Here is an 18,073-nt window from a genome sequence, read left to right as displayed (position 1 = left end):
GCAGGCGCCGGCGTGCGCGACGGCGATGGTGGTCCTGGCGGCGCAGGCGGCGCGGCGCAGCTGGCAGCGGCTGGGGTAGGTGCGGCCGTCCGAGCCGCAGACGGGCCGCAGCACCGGCTCGCAGTCGCCCGGCTCCGGGCACTCGCAGCGCGCGTGGCCGCCCGCCAGCACCACGCAGCGCTCCTCGGGCCCGCAGCGCAGCGCCGCGCACGGGTTCGCCCCTGTCGGCACACGCACAACCCCCACTCCTCTAGTCTGCCTGGCAGCGCGCAAAATCTACACGTGCATCTCAGTATCTGCCGTTACGATGATCGAAAGGAGGTATTGCGTTACACGTGCCTAAAAGCAATTTCGGAAGATCGACTTCAGACTGCTCTGCGACTCGTACTCAGTGCGTGGCACAGGGTTTGTCAAACTACCTTTCGATTTTTTCTCTACTGTTTCACTCTCGGACAACGACTCTGAAAGTAAAACTTTGTGAAGTTGTAAGAGGTCCATGATTAAGGAATTTGTTGCTAGCGCACTCGAGCAGATGTAATTTCGATGGATTGCTCATGCGCTGCCTGAGATACGTAAGGTATAAGAGAATCTCAGATCAGAGAGCAGTGTTGTCAGCAGTAGGAACTGTGTGGCAGTAGCAGTAAGTTGTTGCTAGCAGTTGTGTCTGTGGAGTTGGCTGGGCCGGTTGTGGGGGAGCGATGGCGGTGCATGAGCGTTTTAGTATAAGGTAAAAGGAGCCTCGCGCGTATGTACTATTGTAATATCAATTCCCATATAATCTTTCTTATAAAAAGTAACTTTTCACAATTATTCATTTCAGTTTAAAGAATTTACTAATTTTTCCAATCCATGCTCATCCTGATTATTGTAAAGAAAAAAAATCAGTTGTTCTTTTTATACATGACAAATCTATCGGCCAGCATTGCACTGGGCTGTGCCAGAAAAATTTCATATAGGAGCAGATATACACGCGTTATCCGGCGACTTCATTGAGGTAAGATTTTTCAATTTATTCAGCATGATCTTTCAGGGCCATGACGCAGCACTGCTGACGTCTAAAATTTACCAGTTTAAATTCACAATCAATTATTGAAAGGTTATAAGTGAGCCACGATTTTGTTGAGAGGTTAGTCACATTGCATTATTGGTAGGTTACGCAGAATGTGAATTATATAATTATATTTTTTACTGTAGGGAGGTTTCGGAATTTTTCTGTTGGGAGGTTACAAAGTGATCTGACTAAAGCCACTAAGAGGCTTTGCTCTTCCGTAAAATCAGTTCGAAACACATGTTCAATCACTCAGAGACCACAATGACACGGAAAAGGAACGTGACAGACAGAAGGTCAGAATACTTCCGAAATTGCTTCATCGTGAAACACTGTGACACCGTCGCTCCTTTCAAACATTGTGTGAACATCGAAATGGCAGATATTGAGATAACCGATTGTGAAATAGAAAAACAATTACAATTGCTTAGTAGCGGAAAGGTGTGAGACCCAGATGCAGTAACTATTAAGGTTCTACAAATGTTGAGTGCGAGAGCTTGCTCCATTTCCAGCAGCAGTTTATTATAAATCATTGGGTCAACGAATGGTACCTAGCAACTGGAAAAAAGCACGGGTAATTCCCGTTTGCAACAATGACCATAGCACAGATGCACACAATTACAGGTCTACATCATTGACGTCAGTCTGCTGTAGAATTATGGAATATGTTTTATGCTCAAGAACTGTGGCAATCTCGAGAACGAATATCTGCTCTATAAAAGTCATCGTGCATTCTGCAAACAGAAATTCAGCAAAATTCAGTTCGCTATGTTCCTCCATGAGACATATAGATCTGTAGGCAAAGGCACTCAGGTTGATCGCTGTGTTCCTTGACTTCAGGAAAGCATATTGTGGTATTAAGTATCGGTACCACTTCACGGAGTATCGAGGTAGGTACCAGAATGGCAAGTTTCCGTCTGACACTGATACCAGTTGCACCGAATCAAATGGACCCAATAGTGTCTGTCCACCAAGCCACAGCTCCTGCAGTTTTGCACTATGAGTGCGCTCTACCGCCGTAATTCACACATCGAAAGAAGTTTTGCATCACCTAGGTTCCGAGAATTCCGGAACCTGTACAGAAAATTGGAATAGAGATCAAAATTAACATCATTTCCCCCCTTCCCTGAAAACCACGTTTGCATGCATACAGTGAGACCTCTAACACCCAGTGGCACATCCTCTTGCATTGATGCACATCTGTATTCGTCATGACATATTATCCACAAGTTCATGAAGGCACTGTTGGTCCAGATTGTCCGACTCCTCAATGGTACTTCAGCGTAGATCCCTCAGAGTGGTTGGTGGGTCATGCCGTCCATAGACAGCCCTTTTCAGTCTATCCCAGGCATCTTCGATAGGGTTCATCTCTGGAGAACATGCTGGCCCCTCAAGTCGAGCGAATTCGTTATTCTGAAGGAAGTCATTCACAAGATGGAGGCGCGAATTGTCGTCCAAGAAGACGAATGCCTCGCCAATATACTGACGATATGGTTGCACTATCGGTCGGAGGATGACATTCACGTACCGTACTGCCGTTACGGTGCCTTCCATGACCACCAGCGGCGTACGTCGGCCCCACATAATGCCACACCAAAGGGTCAGGGAACCTGTCCTTGCTGCACTCGCTGCACAGTGTGTCTAAGGCGTTCAGCCTGAACGGGTTGTCTCCAAACACGTCTCCAACGATTGTCTGGTTGAAGACATATGCGACACTAATCTGTGAAGAGAAACGTGATGCCAATCCCGAGCGGTCCATTCGGCATGTTGTTGGGCCCATCTTTACCGCGTCGCACAACGTCGTGGTTGCAAAGATGGGCCGGCCAGGGTGGCCGAGCGGTTCTAGGCGCTACAGTCTGCGTTGCTTTCAAGGTTCCTCCGAGCCATAATCCGGAGGTAGCGGTCATCCATTGCAGTAGTAGCTCCTGGGCGGCCTGAGCTAGGCATTTCATCGACAGTTCCTGTCTCTCTGTATCTCCCCCATGTCCGAACAACATCGCTTTGGTTCACTCCGAAACGCCTGGACACTTCCCTTGTTGACACAAAGTAACAATGCGGACGCGATCGACCCGCGGTATTGACCGTCTAGGCATGGTTGAACTACAGACAACACGAGCCGTGTACCTCCTTCCTGGTGGAATGACTGGAGCTGATCGTTTGTCGGACCCCCTCAGTCTAACGGTCGCTGCTTATGCATCGTTGTTTACATATTTGGGCGAGTTTAGTGACATCTCTGAACAGTCAAAGGGACTGTGTCTATGATACAATATCCACAGTCAACGTCTATCTTCAGGAGTTCTGGGAACCGGGGTAATGCAAAACATTTTTGATATGTGTAGAAGACAACTAGCAGCAGCGCTCAGAGCCACTATACTATGACACCTTCGTTCTTGCTTCATATCTGTTAACACTGTGATAGCGGACTTTGTTTCTTGCTGCATTATTTGTAATGAGTCTTCGTTCGCTGGGAGAAATACAAGTTAAGCAAATCTGCTGTTTGCTGTAATTAACTTGCTCAATAACCATTTCTGCTACTGTCCAGCTTTGCTACAACAACAGCTGCCACACCACTCTGTAGCGCATCGCTCTTTACCACTGTGCACCAAGTCATACACAACACATCTAACACAGTCCCTCACTGTCATTTACTGAATAAATACGAGCTTACCAAGTATTGGACCAGACTTGCGACTGGATTCAAGATTTCCTTACAGACAGAACTCAACACGTTGCTCTTAATGGAACAAAATCGACGGATATAGAAGTAATTTCTGGAGTACCCCAATGGAGTTTGATAGGACAGTTACCATTTACAGTGTATATAAATGATCTATTTGAAAGCTTCGGATGCTCTTTAAGTCTGTTTGGAGATGATACAGTCACCTATAAACGAGTAGCAACGCCAAAAACTGTATCGATTTGCTGAATCACCTACAGAAAGTTGATGGACTATGCTGTCTCTGGCAGTCAACCCCGAGCATCAATAGATGTAAGATATTGCGCATACATAGGAAAAGAAATCCACTACTGTACAACTACGCTATTGATGACAAACTGCTGGAAACAGAATATACCATAAAATATCTATGAGTAGCTATCCAGAGCGACCATAAGTCGAATGACTGTGTAAAAATAATAGTAAGATAAGCAGATGCAACTCTGAGAACCCTACAGTACACCCTCTGAAGAGCCATTGAAGCTCCGCATACGTATATAAAATACTGTCAAATTCTCAAATATTGCAATTTGATACTAATTACTACGTCAATTACACACCAGTTAATAAGGAAGTTCTTGTTAGAAGCCAAACAGAAAGTTTATTACTACATCAGATTCAAGTAAACTTAATATCCAGACTCTGTAATTGGTAGGAATATTTTTTGTTATCACTGAAACCATTATTTAGTTAAAATCTTTAATGAATACCAGTGTTCACTAGAATTTATATTTGCCTCATATTCTGTTCGCATTGTATGCATTATTTCATCAAAGTTTGCAGTATAATAGGTCAACAATTTAAATACTTGCAATGTCGTTTGAAATTAAAGAGAAATTATGCAGTCCTTTATTACAAATATAAAATTATACAGATTTTCAGTCCCAGCAATCATTTTGAACATGTAACTACTGTTAAATTTGATTTGTAACTTCAGTTTATGTTAGGAAAACGACGTAACTTACTTTTGCTTGTAAATAAAAAAATGTAATTCGCGTTGTTAATTTCTGTATATTATCTTTTTCAAGCTTCTAAATTGCTTATGTGACATACTACCTGTACATACTCATCAGGAAATAATGAACCTAAATTTCGCTGTTCACAGTTTATCGTGTGCCTTAATATTCAATTCTAATTTTGTACATTTACGTGTTAAACAATAGTGTTGATTATTCCTAAAAGCCGGCCGGGGTGGCCGAGCGGTTCTAGGCGCTACAGTCTGGAACCGCGCGACCGCTACGGTCGCATGTTCGAATCTTGCCTCGGGCATGGATGTGTGTGCTGTCCTTAGGTTAGTTAGGATTAGTAGTTCTAAGTTGTAGGAGAAAATGGCTCAAATGGCTCTGAGCACTATGGGACTCAACTGCTGAGGTCATTAGTCCCCTAGAACTTAGAACTAGTTAAACCTAACTAACCTAAGGACATCACAAACATCCATGCCCGAGGCAGGATTCGAACCTGCGACCGTAGCAGTCTTGCGGTTCCAGACTGCAGCGCCTTTAACCGCACGGCCACTTCGGCCAGCAGTTGTAGGAGACTGATGACCTTAGAAGTTAAGTCCTATAGTGCTCAGAGCCATTTGAACCATTTATTATTAAAAGTATAAAAAGACGTACAACAGCACTGCCATTACGCGCTTTTTAGACAGTTTTCTGAAAGTCGAGATGTCGTCGGTTTGTAATGCCAATTGTTCATTGCTCCACACCACCTACACAGTAATAAAAGGCTCCATTGCACCTCCTGAACTTTCATCGATGATTTCCACGATGTGACAACATTGCTTCAGTTTGTTGCAGCTACATATCAAGGACAACAGGGCATCAGCAGCAAAGCAGATATGAAGATCTAAAAGTTGAATGTTAAATTCTACCGCCGAATTTATATCACCCAAGAACTTTATTGACATTATCATTCTCATTAGTTTCAGTCTAAAGTTTCGATATAAGCACGTCGTGTTCTGTACCTTGTGGAGGAACCTTTTTTATTATTCAATTTTGCTGCGACTGCTCAATGAGATTTCATAGTGAACATTAATATTTTGCAGTTTTAAATAATTATATTTACTCATATTCCCAGCAGTAATGTTACAAGATTCATAGGAAGAATTTTAAGGAACTGTAGCTCATCCACGTAAGAAGTGGTTTACAAGGCGCTTGCTGGACCGATTCTTGACCAGTATTCACAATATGTGACTTATACTAGGTAGGACTGATAGACGAAATAGAGAAGAGCCAAAGAAGAGCGGCGCATTTCGTCACTGGATCGTTAATCGGCGCCAGAGAGCGTTACAGATATACTCAGCAAACTCTCTTAGCAGACGTTGCAATAGAGCTACTGTGCATCACGTAGAGGTATACTATTGGAATTTCGAGAGAGTACTTTCTGGGAAGAGTGGGACACCATATTACATCCTCCCATATCCATCTCAGCAGCTGTTCTGCGAGGCATGCAGGAGAGCTTCTGCGAAGTTTTGAAGGTAGGAGACGAGGTACTGGCGGAATTAAAGCTGTGAGGACGGGGCGTGAGTCGTGCTTGGGTAGCTCAGTTGGTAGAGCACTTGCCCGCAAAAGGCAAAGGTTCCGAGTTCGAGTCTCGGCCCGGCACACAGTTTTAATCTGCCAGGAAGTTTCAATACACAGGCTTACTGACAATTCTTCCATACGCCATTTGCGACCGGAACAGGTAAGGGGCGATCAGTTACTGGTACCGGAAGTACCCTTCGCCAAACACCGTCAGGTGTCTTGCGGAGTACTGATGTAGATGTAGAAAAATAAACAGTTAAATCTTTCTGTATGAGCTCTCATTTCTCTATTTTGTTATGATGGTCTTTTAGCCCCATGTAAGTGGGAGTCAACAAAATATTTTCGCATTCGGTGGAGAAGCTGGTGTTTCAAATTACGTGAAAATATCTCGCCGCAACGAGAAACGCCTTTCTTTTAAAGATTACCACCCCAACTCGCACAGCATATCCGTGACACTCTCTTATTTATTTTGCAATAATACAAAACGAGCTCCCCTTCTGTGAACTTTACCGACATCTTCCATCAATCCCACCTGATACGGATTCCACACCATGCAGGAATACTCAGAAGAGGACTGACAAGCGTAGTGTAAGCAGTCTCTTTAGTAGGCCTGTTGCGCCTTCCAACCGTTCTGCCAGTAAAACAGTCTTTGGTTCACCTTCCCCACAATATTTTCTGTAAGAGGCAGTGAGATGACAACGAGACAGATAGAAAAAAGTAATTGAACTGTTTATTATTTCAGAAGTAATCGCCGTAACTGTTAATACATTTCTCATACATTATGGAATCTGACAAATGAAAAAAGTAAGTCAACTGTTTATTATTTCAAAAATAATCGCCATAATTATTAAAACAGTTATCCGCCGTTGGACAAGACGGTCGACGCTTTCATGGAAAAATGTTTGCGGTTGCCTAGGTAACCATGATTGTATCCAGACGTGCACCTCTTCGTCCGAAGGAAATCGACAGTCACAAATTGCTTTCTTCAGTGCTCCAAAAATATGCAAATCCCATGGGGAGGTATCGAGACTGTATGGTGGATGCGTGAAGCTACCCAGAGAAACTTTTGGAGCGTAGTCAAAACAAACTGCCAATAAATTGTCCGGCCACATGCTGCCAAGGTTGTTTCGAACGTGCTGTAGGAGTTTTGCTGGGAAGCCCTTACACAGCCTCCATACAGTCCCGGTCTCTCTGCATGCGATATCCATATTTTTGGAATTCTGAAGAAAGATATTCTTGGCTGTCGATTTGAATCATCGTTCCCTAGCTAACCGCAAACATTTTTCCATGAAAGCTTTGACCCTCTTGTTTCATGGCTGGATAAATGTATTAGTAGATATGGCGATTATTTTTGAAATAATAAAAAGTTTACTCCATTTTTTCCATCTGTCTCGATTTCATTTTACTGCCCCTTATATGTCATCGTTCCAACTGAACTTCTTCGTAATTGTAATACCTAGGTATTTCGTTGAAGTGAATTTGTGTGATTTGTCATGAAACCGAAATTTAACGTATTCGTTTAAAGGCCATGTAAAACTGTGTAGGGTAACGCCAGATACCACTACTGTTTTACACGGTGGCTTTCTGTCAATTACAACGAATTGTGACCTTTCTGACAGGAATTCACGAACCTAGTCGCACAACTAAGACGCTACTCCATAGGCAAGCAATATGATTAGAAGCCAAGCCGCTTGTGAGGAATTGTGTTAAAAACAATCTGTAAATCTAGAAATATGGATTCCGTTGGAGAACCCCTGTCGATGGCACTCATTACTTAACGTGAATAAAGAGCTAGTTCTGTTTCACGAGAACGATATTTTCCGAACCCGAACTATCTAAGGGTCAATACATAGTTTTCTCCGAGGTAATTCATATTGTTCGAACAAAGTACATGTTCCAAAATTCTATTGCAAATCGACGTTAGTGTAATTCAGTGGATTACTTCTATTTCTTTTCTCAAGCATTGGTGTGACCTTAGCAATTTTCCAGTCCTTAGGTACCGATCTTTCGTCGAGCGAGCAGTTGTGTGGAGCAGTAAAGTATGGAGCTATCAGCATACTCTGAAAGGAACCTAATTGATAACCCTACAGGCTGGAGGACTTGCCTTTATTAAGTGATTTAAGCTGCTTCGCTGTACTAATGAAATCTACTTCTAAATACCCCACGTTCTTGATTGTGATATTGTGATTGGTAACATTACCATTGCTATCTCACAGTGAAAGTATTAATTTTATCTTGCGGTTGGTGTACTTTACATAGGCGAGAATCTCTCTGGATTTCTAAACAGAGCTTCGTTGTAGAAGCATCTCACATTGAAGTTCGCGCTTCTGTAAAACATCGCCAGTTTCGCGCTTGGTAGTTTCCATCTTACTGCAATACAGCTATGTTTGTTGGAACTAGTTTCATGCAATTGCAGTTATTACTAACTCCCTATGTTCTATTTAGTTTTTAAGCATTTAATTTCTAATTAATTTTCTTGTTTGTTTAGCATCCGGCAACGTTATCAAAATCGCACCATCCGACTCACCAGAAACAGCTCGCCACCGCGGGATAGCCAGCCCAAGATTTCACACGACACTTTGAGCTGCTCAATAGAGATAAGAGAAGGGAACACCGGCAGTACTGATCGCACATCCGAAGTCCAACTCTTCCTGAAACCTTATAGATCGCATCCTATTAGCCTCACGTCAGTCTTAGAACCTTTCAAAGCATCCTTAACCGACTAAGTCAGCAACTTGTAATAAACCAGCCTGTTCTCAACACCTAATGTGCATCTAATCTCAGTCATTTCATGGTTACCCACCCTCTCCTTCCGGGACTTCAACCAGGTCCCCATGACCCAACAATGAAATCCGTAAACACCAAGCCTGGTATCCTGTTGCGCCACTACATCCATACTTCACCTTCTATGCACCTTCTATCATACATCAACTAAATAAAGAGTGTGTATAGTGTTTATTAAACTGGGTGGTTCACAACACCACAAGAGGACACAGCAGTCCACCCACCCCACCGCCGCCCCACACCGAGCCCAGGGTTATTGTGCCGTTCGGTCCATAGTGGACCCTCCCGGGAACGTCTCATACCGGACGAGTGTAACCCCCAATGTTTGCTTGGTAGGGTAATTATGGTGTAAGCGTACGTGGAGACAGTGTTTGCGTAGCAATCGCCGACATAGTGTAACTGAGGCGGAATGAGGGGAACCAACCTGCATTCGCCGAGGCAGATGGAAAACCGCCATAAAAACCATCCACACGCTGGCCGGCACACCGGACCTCCACACTAATCCGCCGGGCGGATTCGTGCCGGAGAAAGGCACGCCTTCCCGCTCGGGAAGCAGCGCGTTATACCGTGTGGCTAGCAGGGTGGGCAAATAAACAGTATTACATCATATTTCTCTTCCTTGAGATCCAAATCGCTTCTGGCCGGGAATGACATTCCGGGCTGCACCTCAGGGTACAAAACCATACACTTTCAGCTAACTATGCCTTAAAGCATCCTTCCTCCATCGCCACCCGACATACACCGTACGTCCAATAGGCCCAAAAAGTTCTGAGACTGTCTTTATTCCTGGCCTATAAGTGACAACCCCCCCCCCCCCCCATGAACCATGGACCTTGCCGCTGGTGGGGAGGCTTGCGTGCCTCAGCGATACAGATGGCTGTACCGTAGGTGCAACCAAAACGGAGGGGTATCTGTTGAGAGGCCAGACAAACGTGTGGTTCCTGAAGAGGGGCAGCAGCCTTTTCAGTAGTTGCAGGGGCAACAGTCAGGATGATCGACTGATCTGGCCTTGTAACAATGACCAAAACGGCCTTTCTGTGCTGGTACTGCGAACGGCTGAAAGCAAGGGGAAACTACGGCCGTAATTTTTCCCGAGGGCATGCAGCTTTACTGTATGGTTAAATGATGATGGCGTCCTTTTGGGTAAAATATTCCGGAGGTAAAATAGTCCCCCTTTCGGAACTCCGGGCGGGGACTACTCAAGATGATGTTGTTATCAGGAGAAAGAAAACTGGCATTCTACGGATCGGAGCGTGGAATGTCAGATCCCTTAATCGGGCAGGTAGGTTAGAAAATTTAAAAAGGGAAAAAGATAGGTTAAAGTTAGATATAATTGGAATTAGTGAAGTTCGGTGGCAGGAGGAACAAGACTTCTGGTCAGGTGAATACAGGGTTATAAATACAAAATAAAATAGGGGTAATGCAGGAGTAGGTTTAATAATGAATAAAAAAGTAGAAGTGCGGGTAAGCTACTACAAACAGCATAGTGAACGCATTATTGTGGCCAAGATAGACACCCAACTAGCTCTGCAGATGATGAAGAAACTGATGAAATGTATGATGAGATAAAAGAAGTTATTCGGATAGTGAAGGGAGACGAAAATTTAATAGTCATGGGTGACTGGAATTCGAGTGTAGGAAAAGGGAGAGAAGGAAACATAGTAGGTGAATATGGATTGGGGGTAAGAAATGAAAGAGGAACCCGTCTGTTAGAATTTTGCACAGAGCATAACTTAATCATAGCTAACACTTAGTTCAAGAATCATAAAAGAAGGTTGTATACATGGAAGAATCCCGGAGATACTAAAAGGTATCAGATAGATTATATAATGGTAAGACAGAGATTTAGGAACCAGGTTTTAAATTGTAAGACATTTCCAGGGGCAGATGTGGACTCTGACCACAATCTATTGGTTATGAGCTGCAGATTAAAATTGAAGAAACTGCAAAAAGGTGGGAGTTTAAGGAGATGGGACCTGGATAAACTGACTAAACCAGAGGTTGTGCAGAGTTTCAGGGAGAGCATAAGGGAACAATTGACAGCAGTGGGGGAAAGAAGTACAGTAGAAGAAGAATGGGTAGCTCTGAGGGATGAAGTAGTGAAGGCAGCAGAGGATCAAGTAGGTAAAAAGACGAAGGCTAGTAGAAATCCTTGGGTAACGGAAGAAATACTGAATTTAATTGATGAAAGGAGGAAACATAAAAACGCAGTAAATGAAGCAGGCAAAAAAGAATACAAACGTCTCAAAAATGAGATTGATAGGAAGTGCAAAATGGCTAAGCAGGGATGGCTAGAGGACAAATGTAAGGATGTAGAGGCTTATCTCACTAGGGGTAAGATAGAAACTGCCTACAGGAAAATTAAAGAGACCTTTGGGGAAAAGAGAACCACTTGTATGAATATCAAGAGCTCAGATGGAAACCCAGTCCTAACCAAAAAAGGCAACGCAGAAAGGTGGAAGGAGTATATAGAGGGTCTATACACGGGCATTGCACTTGAGGATAATATTATAGAAATGGAAGAGAATGTAGATGAAGATGAAATGGGAGATACGATACTGCGTGAAGAGTTTGACAGAGCACTGAAAGACCTGAGCCGAAACAAGGCCCCGGGAGTAGACAACATTCCATTAGAACTACTGACGGCCTTGGGAGAGCCAGTCCTGACAAGACTCTACCATCTGGTGAGCAAGATGTATGAGACAGGCGAAATTCCCTCAGACTTCAAGAAGAATATAATAATTCCAATCCCAAAGAAAGCAGGTGTGAAAATTACCGAACTATCAGTTTAATAAGTCACAGCTGCAAAATACTAACGCGAATTCTTTACAGACGAATGGAAAAACTGGTAGAAGCCAACCTCGGGGAAGATCAGTTTGGATTCCGTAAAAATATTGGAACATGTGAGGCAATACTGACCTTACGACTTATCTTAGAAGAAAGATTAAGGAAAGGCAAACCTACGTTTCTAGCATTTGTAGACTTAGAGAAAGCTTTTGACAATGTTGACTGGAATACTCTCTTTGAAATTCTGAAGATGGCAGGGGTAAAATACAGAGAGCGAAAGGCTATTTACAATTTGTACAGAAACCAGATGGCAGTTATAAGAGTCGAGGGGCATGAATGGGAAGCAGTGGTTGGGAAGGGAGTGAGACAGGGTTGTAGCCTCTCCCCAATGTTATTCAATCTGTATACTGAGCAAGCCGTAAAGGAACAAAAGAAAAATTCGGAGTAGGTATTAAAATCCATGGAGAAGAAATAAAAACTTTGAGGTTCGCCGATGACATTGTAATTCTGTCAGAGACAGCAAAGGACTTGGAAGAGCAGTTGAACGGAATGGATAGTGTCTTGAAAGGAGGATATAAGATGAACATCAACAAAAGCAAAACGCGGATAATGGAATGTAGTCGAATTAAGTCGGGTGATGCTGAGGGAATTAGGTTAGGAAATGAGACACTTAAAGTAGTAAAGGAGTTTTGCTATTTGGGGAGCAGAATAACTGATTATGGTCGAAGTAGAGAAGATATAAAATTTAGACTGACAATGGCAAGGAAAGCGTTTCTGAAGAAGAGAAATTTGTTAACCTCGAGTATAGATTTAAGTGTCAGAAAGTCGTTTCTGAAAGTATTTGTATGGAGTGTAGCCATGTATGGAAGTGAAACGTGGACAATAAATAGTTTGGACAGGAAGAGAAGAGAAGCTTTCGAAATGTGGTGCTACAGAAGAATGCTGAAGATTAGGTGGGTAGATCACATAACTAATGAGGAGGTATTGTACAGAATTGGGAAGAAGAGGAGTTTGTGGCACAACTTGACGAGAAGAAGGGACCGGTTGGTAGGACATGTTCTGAGGCATCAAGCGATCACAAATTTAGCATTGGAAGGCAGCGTGGAGGGTAAAAATCGTAGAGGGAGACCAAGAGATGAATACACTAAGCAGATTCAGAAGGATGAAGGTTGGAGTAGGTACTGGGAGATGAAGAGGCTTGCACAGGATAGGGTAGCATGGAGAGCTGCATCAACCAGTCTCAGGACTGAAGATCACAACAAACAACAACAAGTGACAGCGCAGTAACTGCGGTGGCAGCTTGAATTACCAACTGTAAACAAGAGACGCGCATTCGACCAGTCTGTTGTGAGCAGGCTGTGTTAAGCAATGGACGTGAAGCCATAGTGTGTCAACGTTTCTGTATCATAAATCATAATGGAGCAACATCTCTAAATCAAGTGTTCAAAACATCCTGCAGAATGTTTCGAAAAAGAGAAGAGTCTGTGCAAGCTTTGTCACGCACTCTTTGACTTCAGAACAAAAAGAACGACACGTGAACGCTTGCCGCGAATTGATTGAAATGCAAAATGTTGATAATTCTTTTCTGGAAAAAATCATCACTGGTGACGAGACTTGGTGTTATCAACACACACCTACCATAAAACGGCAGAAATTCCGATGAAGAGTCATTGCTTTGACGACATAACGGACATTCAAGTCAGTGCAACGCGAGAGTTGAACAACATCCCAAAGAAGGACTTTTCTAGCAGTTTCACATGGTTGTCTGTACTTTCTGTGGTGCGTTGTACTCAAGTAGGGGAGACTATGTAGAACACCTGAAGCATTAAAACCACCGTTACGTTTTTCTATCTTTTATTAATCCACCCTCCAAAGTTATCTACTGAGGGAGTATATTTCAGTCACCCATACTGACGCGTCTTTCGTCTAACAGCTCGTGTGCCTGAATATTCTGTCCTATTCCCCCTTAGTTACGTCCTGTACACGGAAGACATCGTTCCCCCCTCCCCACCTAACCTACCTCCTGCAATATGCTGATGACACTGTATATCTAGCTACCGTGCAGACTCTGCCATCTTCGACATCTCTCACCAGCGTGACTTGAATCTTCGGATCGAGTGGTGAAGACGTGGAAACTACAAGTAAATTCACAGAAAAGCCAAGCTCCCATCTTTGACCGCACCACTTGGCATCTTCGTCGTCCATATTTCCATGTTGTTTTTGTTGTTGTTGTGGTCTTCAGTCCTGAGACTGGTTTGATGCAGCTCTCCATGCTACTCTATCCCGTGCAAGCATCTTCATCTCCCAGTACCTACTGCAACCTACATCCCTCTGAATCTGCTTAGTGTCTTCATCTCTTGGTCTCCCTCTACGATTCTTACCCTCCATGCTGCCCTCCAATACTAAATTGTTGATCCCTTGATGCCTCAGAACATGTCCTACCAACCGATCCGTTCTTCTAGTCAAGTTATGCCACCGACTTCTCTTCCCCCCAAATCGTATTCAGTAGCTCCTCATTCGTTATGTGATCTACCCATATAATCTTCAGCATTCTTCTGTAGCACCACATCACGAAAGCTTCTATTCTCTTCTTGTCCAAACTATTTATCGTCCATGTTTCACTTCCATACATGGCTACACACCATACAAATACTTTCAGAAACGACTTCCTGACACTTAAATCTATACTTGATGTTAACAAATTTCTCTTCTTCAGAAACGGTTTCCTTGCCATTGCCAGTCTACATTTTATAACCTCTCTACTTTGACCATCATCCGTTATTTTGCTCCCCAAATAGCAAAACTCCTTTACTGCTTTAAGTGTCTCATTTCCTAATCTAATTCCCTCAGCATCACCCGACTTAATTCGACTACATTCCATTATCCGCGTTTTGCTTTTGTTGATGTTCATCTTATATCCTCCTTTCACGACACTATCGATTCCGGTTCAACTGCTCTTCCAAGTCCTTTGCTGTCTCTGACAGAATTACAATGTCATCGGCGAACCTCAAAGTTTTTATTTCTTCTCCATGGATTTTAAAACCTACTTCGAATTTTTCTTTTGTTTCCTTCACTGCTTGCTCAATATACAGATTGAATAACATCGGGGAGAGGCTACAACCCTGTCTCACTCCTTTCCTAACCACTGCTTCCCTTTCATACCCCTCGACTCTTATAACTGCCATCTGGTTTCTGTACAAATTGTAAATAGCCTTTCGCTCCCTGTATTTTACCCCTGCCATCTTCAGAATTTGAAAGAGAGTATTCCAGTCAACATTGTCAAACGCTTTCTCTAAGTCTACAAATGCTAGAAACGTAGGTTTGCCTTTCCTTAATCTAGCTTCTAAGATAAGTCGTAGGGTCAGTATTGCCTCACGCCTTCCAATATTTCTACGGAATCCAAACTGATCTACCCTGAGGTCGGCGTCTACTAGTTTTTCCATTCGTCTGTAAAGAATTCGCGTTAGTATTTTGCAGCCGTGACTTATTAAATTGATAGTTCCGTAATTTTCACATCTGTCAACACCTGCCTTCTGTGGGATTGGAATTATTATATTCTTCTTGAAGTCTGAGGGTATTTCGCCTGTCTCATACACCTTGCTGACCAGACGGTAGAGTTTTATCACGACTGGCTCTCCCAAGGCTGTCAGTAGTTCTAATGGAATGTTGTCTACTCCCAGGGTCTTGTTTCGACTCAGATCTTTCAATGCTCTGTCAAACTCTTCACGCAGTATCATATCTCCCATTTCATCTTCATCTACATCCTCTTCCATTTCCACAATATTGTCCTCAAGTACATTGCCCTTGTATAGACCCTCTATATACTCCTTCCACCTTTTGCCGGCCGCGGTGGTCTCGCGGTTAAGGCGCTCAGTCCGGAACCGCGCGACTGCTACGGTCGCAGGTTCGAATCCTGCCTCGGGCTTGGATGTGTGTGATGTCCTTAGGTTAGTTAGGTTTAAGTAGTTCTAAGTTCTAGGGGACTGATGACCACAGAAGTTAAGTCCCATAGTGCTCAGAGCCATTTGAACCATTTGAACCTTCCACCTTTCTGATTTCCCTTCTTTGCTCACCCCTAGTGAGATAAGCCTCTACAGCTTTACATTTGTCCTCTAGCCATCCCTGCTTAGCCATTCTGCACTTCCTGTCGATCTCATTTTTGAGACGTTTGTATTCGTTTTTGCCTGCTTCATTTACTGCATTTTTATATTTTCTCCTTTCATCAATTAAACTCAATATTTCTTCTGTTACCCAAGGATTTCTACTAGCCCTCGTCTTTTTACCTACTTGATCCGCTGCTGCCTTCACTACTTCATCCCTCAAACCTAACCATTCTTCTTCTACTGTATTTCTTTCCCCCACTCCTGTCAATTGCTCCCTTATGCTCTCCCTGAAACTCTGACAAGCTCTAGTTCTTTCAGTTTATCCCGGTCCCATCTCCTTAATTTCCCACCTTTTTGCAGTTTCTTTAATTTTAATCTACAGTTCATAACCAATAGATTGTGGTCAGAATCATTAGCTGCCCCTGGAAATATCTTACAATTTAAAACTTGGTACCTAAATCTCTGTCTTACCATTGTATAATCTATCTGAAACCTGTCAGTATCTCCAGGCTTCTTCCATGTATACAACCTTCTTTTGTGATTCTTGAACCAAGTGTTAGCTATGATTAAGTTGTGCTCTGTGTAAAATTCTACCAGGCGGCTTCCTCTTTCATTTCTTACACCCAATCCATATTCACCTACTATGTTTCCTTCTCTCCCTTTTCCTACTGCCGAGTTGCAGTCACCCATGACTATTAAATTTTCGTCTCCCTTCACTATCTGAATAATTTCTTTTATCTCATCATACATTTATTCAATTTCTTCATCATCTGCAGAGCTAGTTGGCATATAAACTTGTACTACTGTAGTAGGCGTGGGCTTCGTTTCTATCTTGGCCACAATAATGCTTGTAGTATCTTACCCGCACTCCTATTTTTTTATTGATTATTAAACCTACTCCCGCATTACCCCTATTTGATTTTGTATTTATAACCCTGTATTCGCCTGACCAAAAGTCTTGTTTCTCCTGCCACCGAACTTCACTACTTTCCATTATATCTAACTTTAACCTATCCATTTCCCTTTTATATTTTCTAACCTACCTGCCCGATTAAGGGATCTGACATTCCATGCTTCGATCCGTAGAACGCCAGTTTTTTTTCTCCTGATAACGACATCCTCTTGAATAGCCCAGCCTGGAGGTCCGAATGGGGGACTATTTTACCTCCGGAATATCTTACCCAAGAGGACGCCATCATCATTTAACCATAGAATAAAGCTGCATGCCCTCGGGAAAAATTTCGGCTGTAGTTTCCCCTTGCTTTCAGCCTTTCGCAATACCAGCACAGCAAGGCCAGATCAGTCAATTATCCAGACTGTTGCCCCTGCAACTACTGAAAAGGCTGCTGCCCCTCTTCAGGAACCACACGTTTGTCTGGCCTCTCAACAGATACCCATCCGTTGTGGTTGCACCTATGGCACGGCTATCTGTATCGCTGAGGCACGCAAGCCTCCCCACCAACGGCAAGGTCCATGGTTCAGGGGGTGGGGGGTCATATTTCCATGTCTCCACCAATATCAAAGTAAAGTATTTAGGGCTAGCTCTTGACAGAATACTAACATGTAATGCACACCTCCTAACTATACGACATAAATTCCGATACTACTAAAACTACTAACACATCGCATCTCATGTCTACATATTTGCTCCACTATCTTCGCACAAAAATGGCTCATTTACCACATCTTAAATTATATCAATATATCTCCAATGTCGGTCTGTTGTACACTGAAGAGCCAAAGAAACTGGTACACCTGCCTAATTATCGTGTAGGCCCCCCGCGGACAGGCAGAAGTGCTCCAATACGACGTTTCATGGACTCGAATGAAGTCTGAAGTAGTACTGGAGGGAATTGGCACCATGAATCCTGTAGGGCTGTCCATAAATCCGTAACACTAGGAGGGGGTCGAAATCTCTTCTCAACAGCAAGGCATCCCAGATATGCTCAATAATGTTCATGTCTGGGGAGTTCGGTGGCCAGCGGAAGTGTTTAACCTCAGAAGAGTGTTCCTGGAGCCTCTCTGTCGCAATTCTGAACGTGTGGGTTGTCGCATTGTCCTGCTGGAATTGCCTAAGACCGTTGGAATGTATAATGGACATGAATGGATGCAG

General features: G+C 43.3%; 1 protein-coding gene and 1 non-coding gene across 2 annotated transcripts in view; one reads left to right on the top strand and one right to left on the bottom strand.

Moving 5' to 3' along the window:
- Positions 1-18,073, bottom strand: part of LOC126474707 (agrin-like) — a 273,963-nt gene that overhangs the window by 212,273 nt on the left and 43,617 nt on the right. Inside the window, exon 3 of the mRNA XM_050102185.1 lies at positions 57-221. Within this exon, the coding sequence (XP_049958142.1) occupies positions 57-221 (165 nt within the window). The remainder of the gene's footprint in view (positions 1-56; positions 222-18,073) is intronic.
- Trnal-caa (transfer RNA leucine (anticodon CAA)) lies at positions 6,294-6,368 on the top strand. The gene has a single exon. It is a non-coding gene; the product is annotated as a tRNA-Leu (tRNA).

The sequence above is a fragment of the Schistocerca serialis genome, chromosome 4 (genome assembly GCF_023864345.2).
Source record: "Schistocerca serialis cubense isolate TAMUIC-IGC-003099 chromosome 4, iqSchSeri2.2, whole genome shotgun sequence".
NCBI lineage: Eukaryota > Metazoa > Arthropoda > Insecta > Orthoptera > Acrididae > Schistocerca > Schistocerca serialis.
The sequence above is the reverse complement of the archived record's forward strand: the minus strand, read 5'-3'. Positions and strand labels throughout refer to the sequence as shown.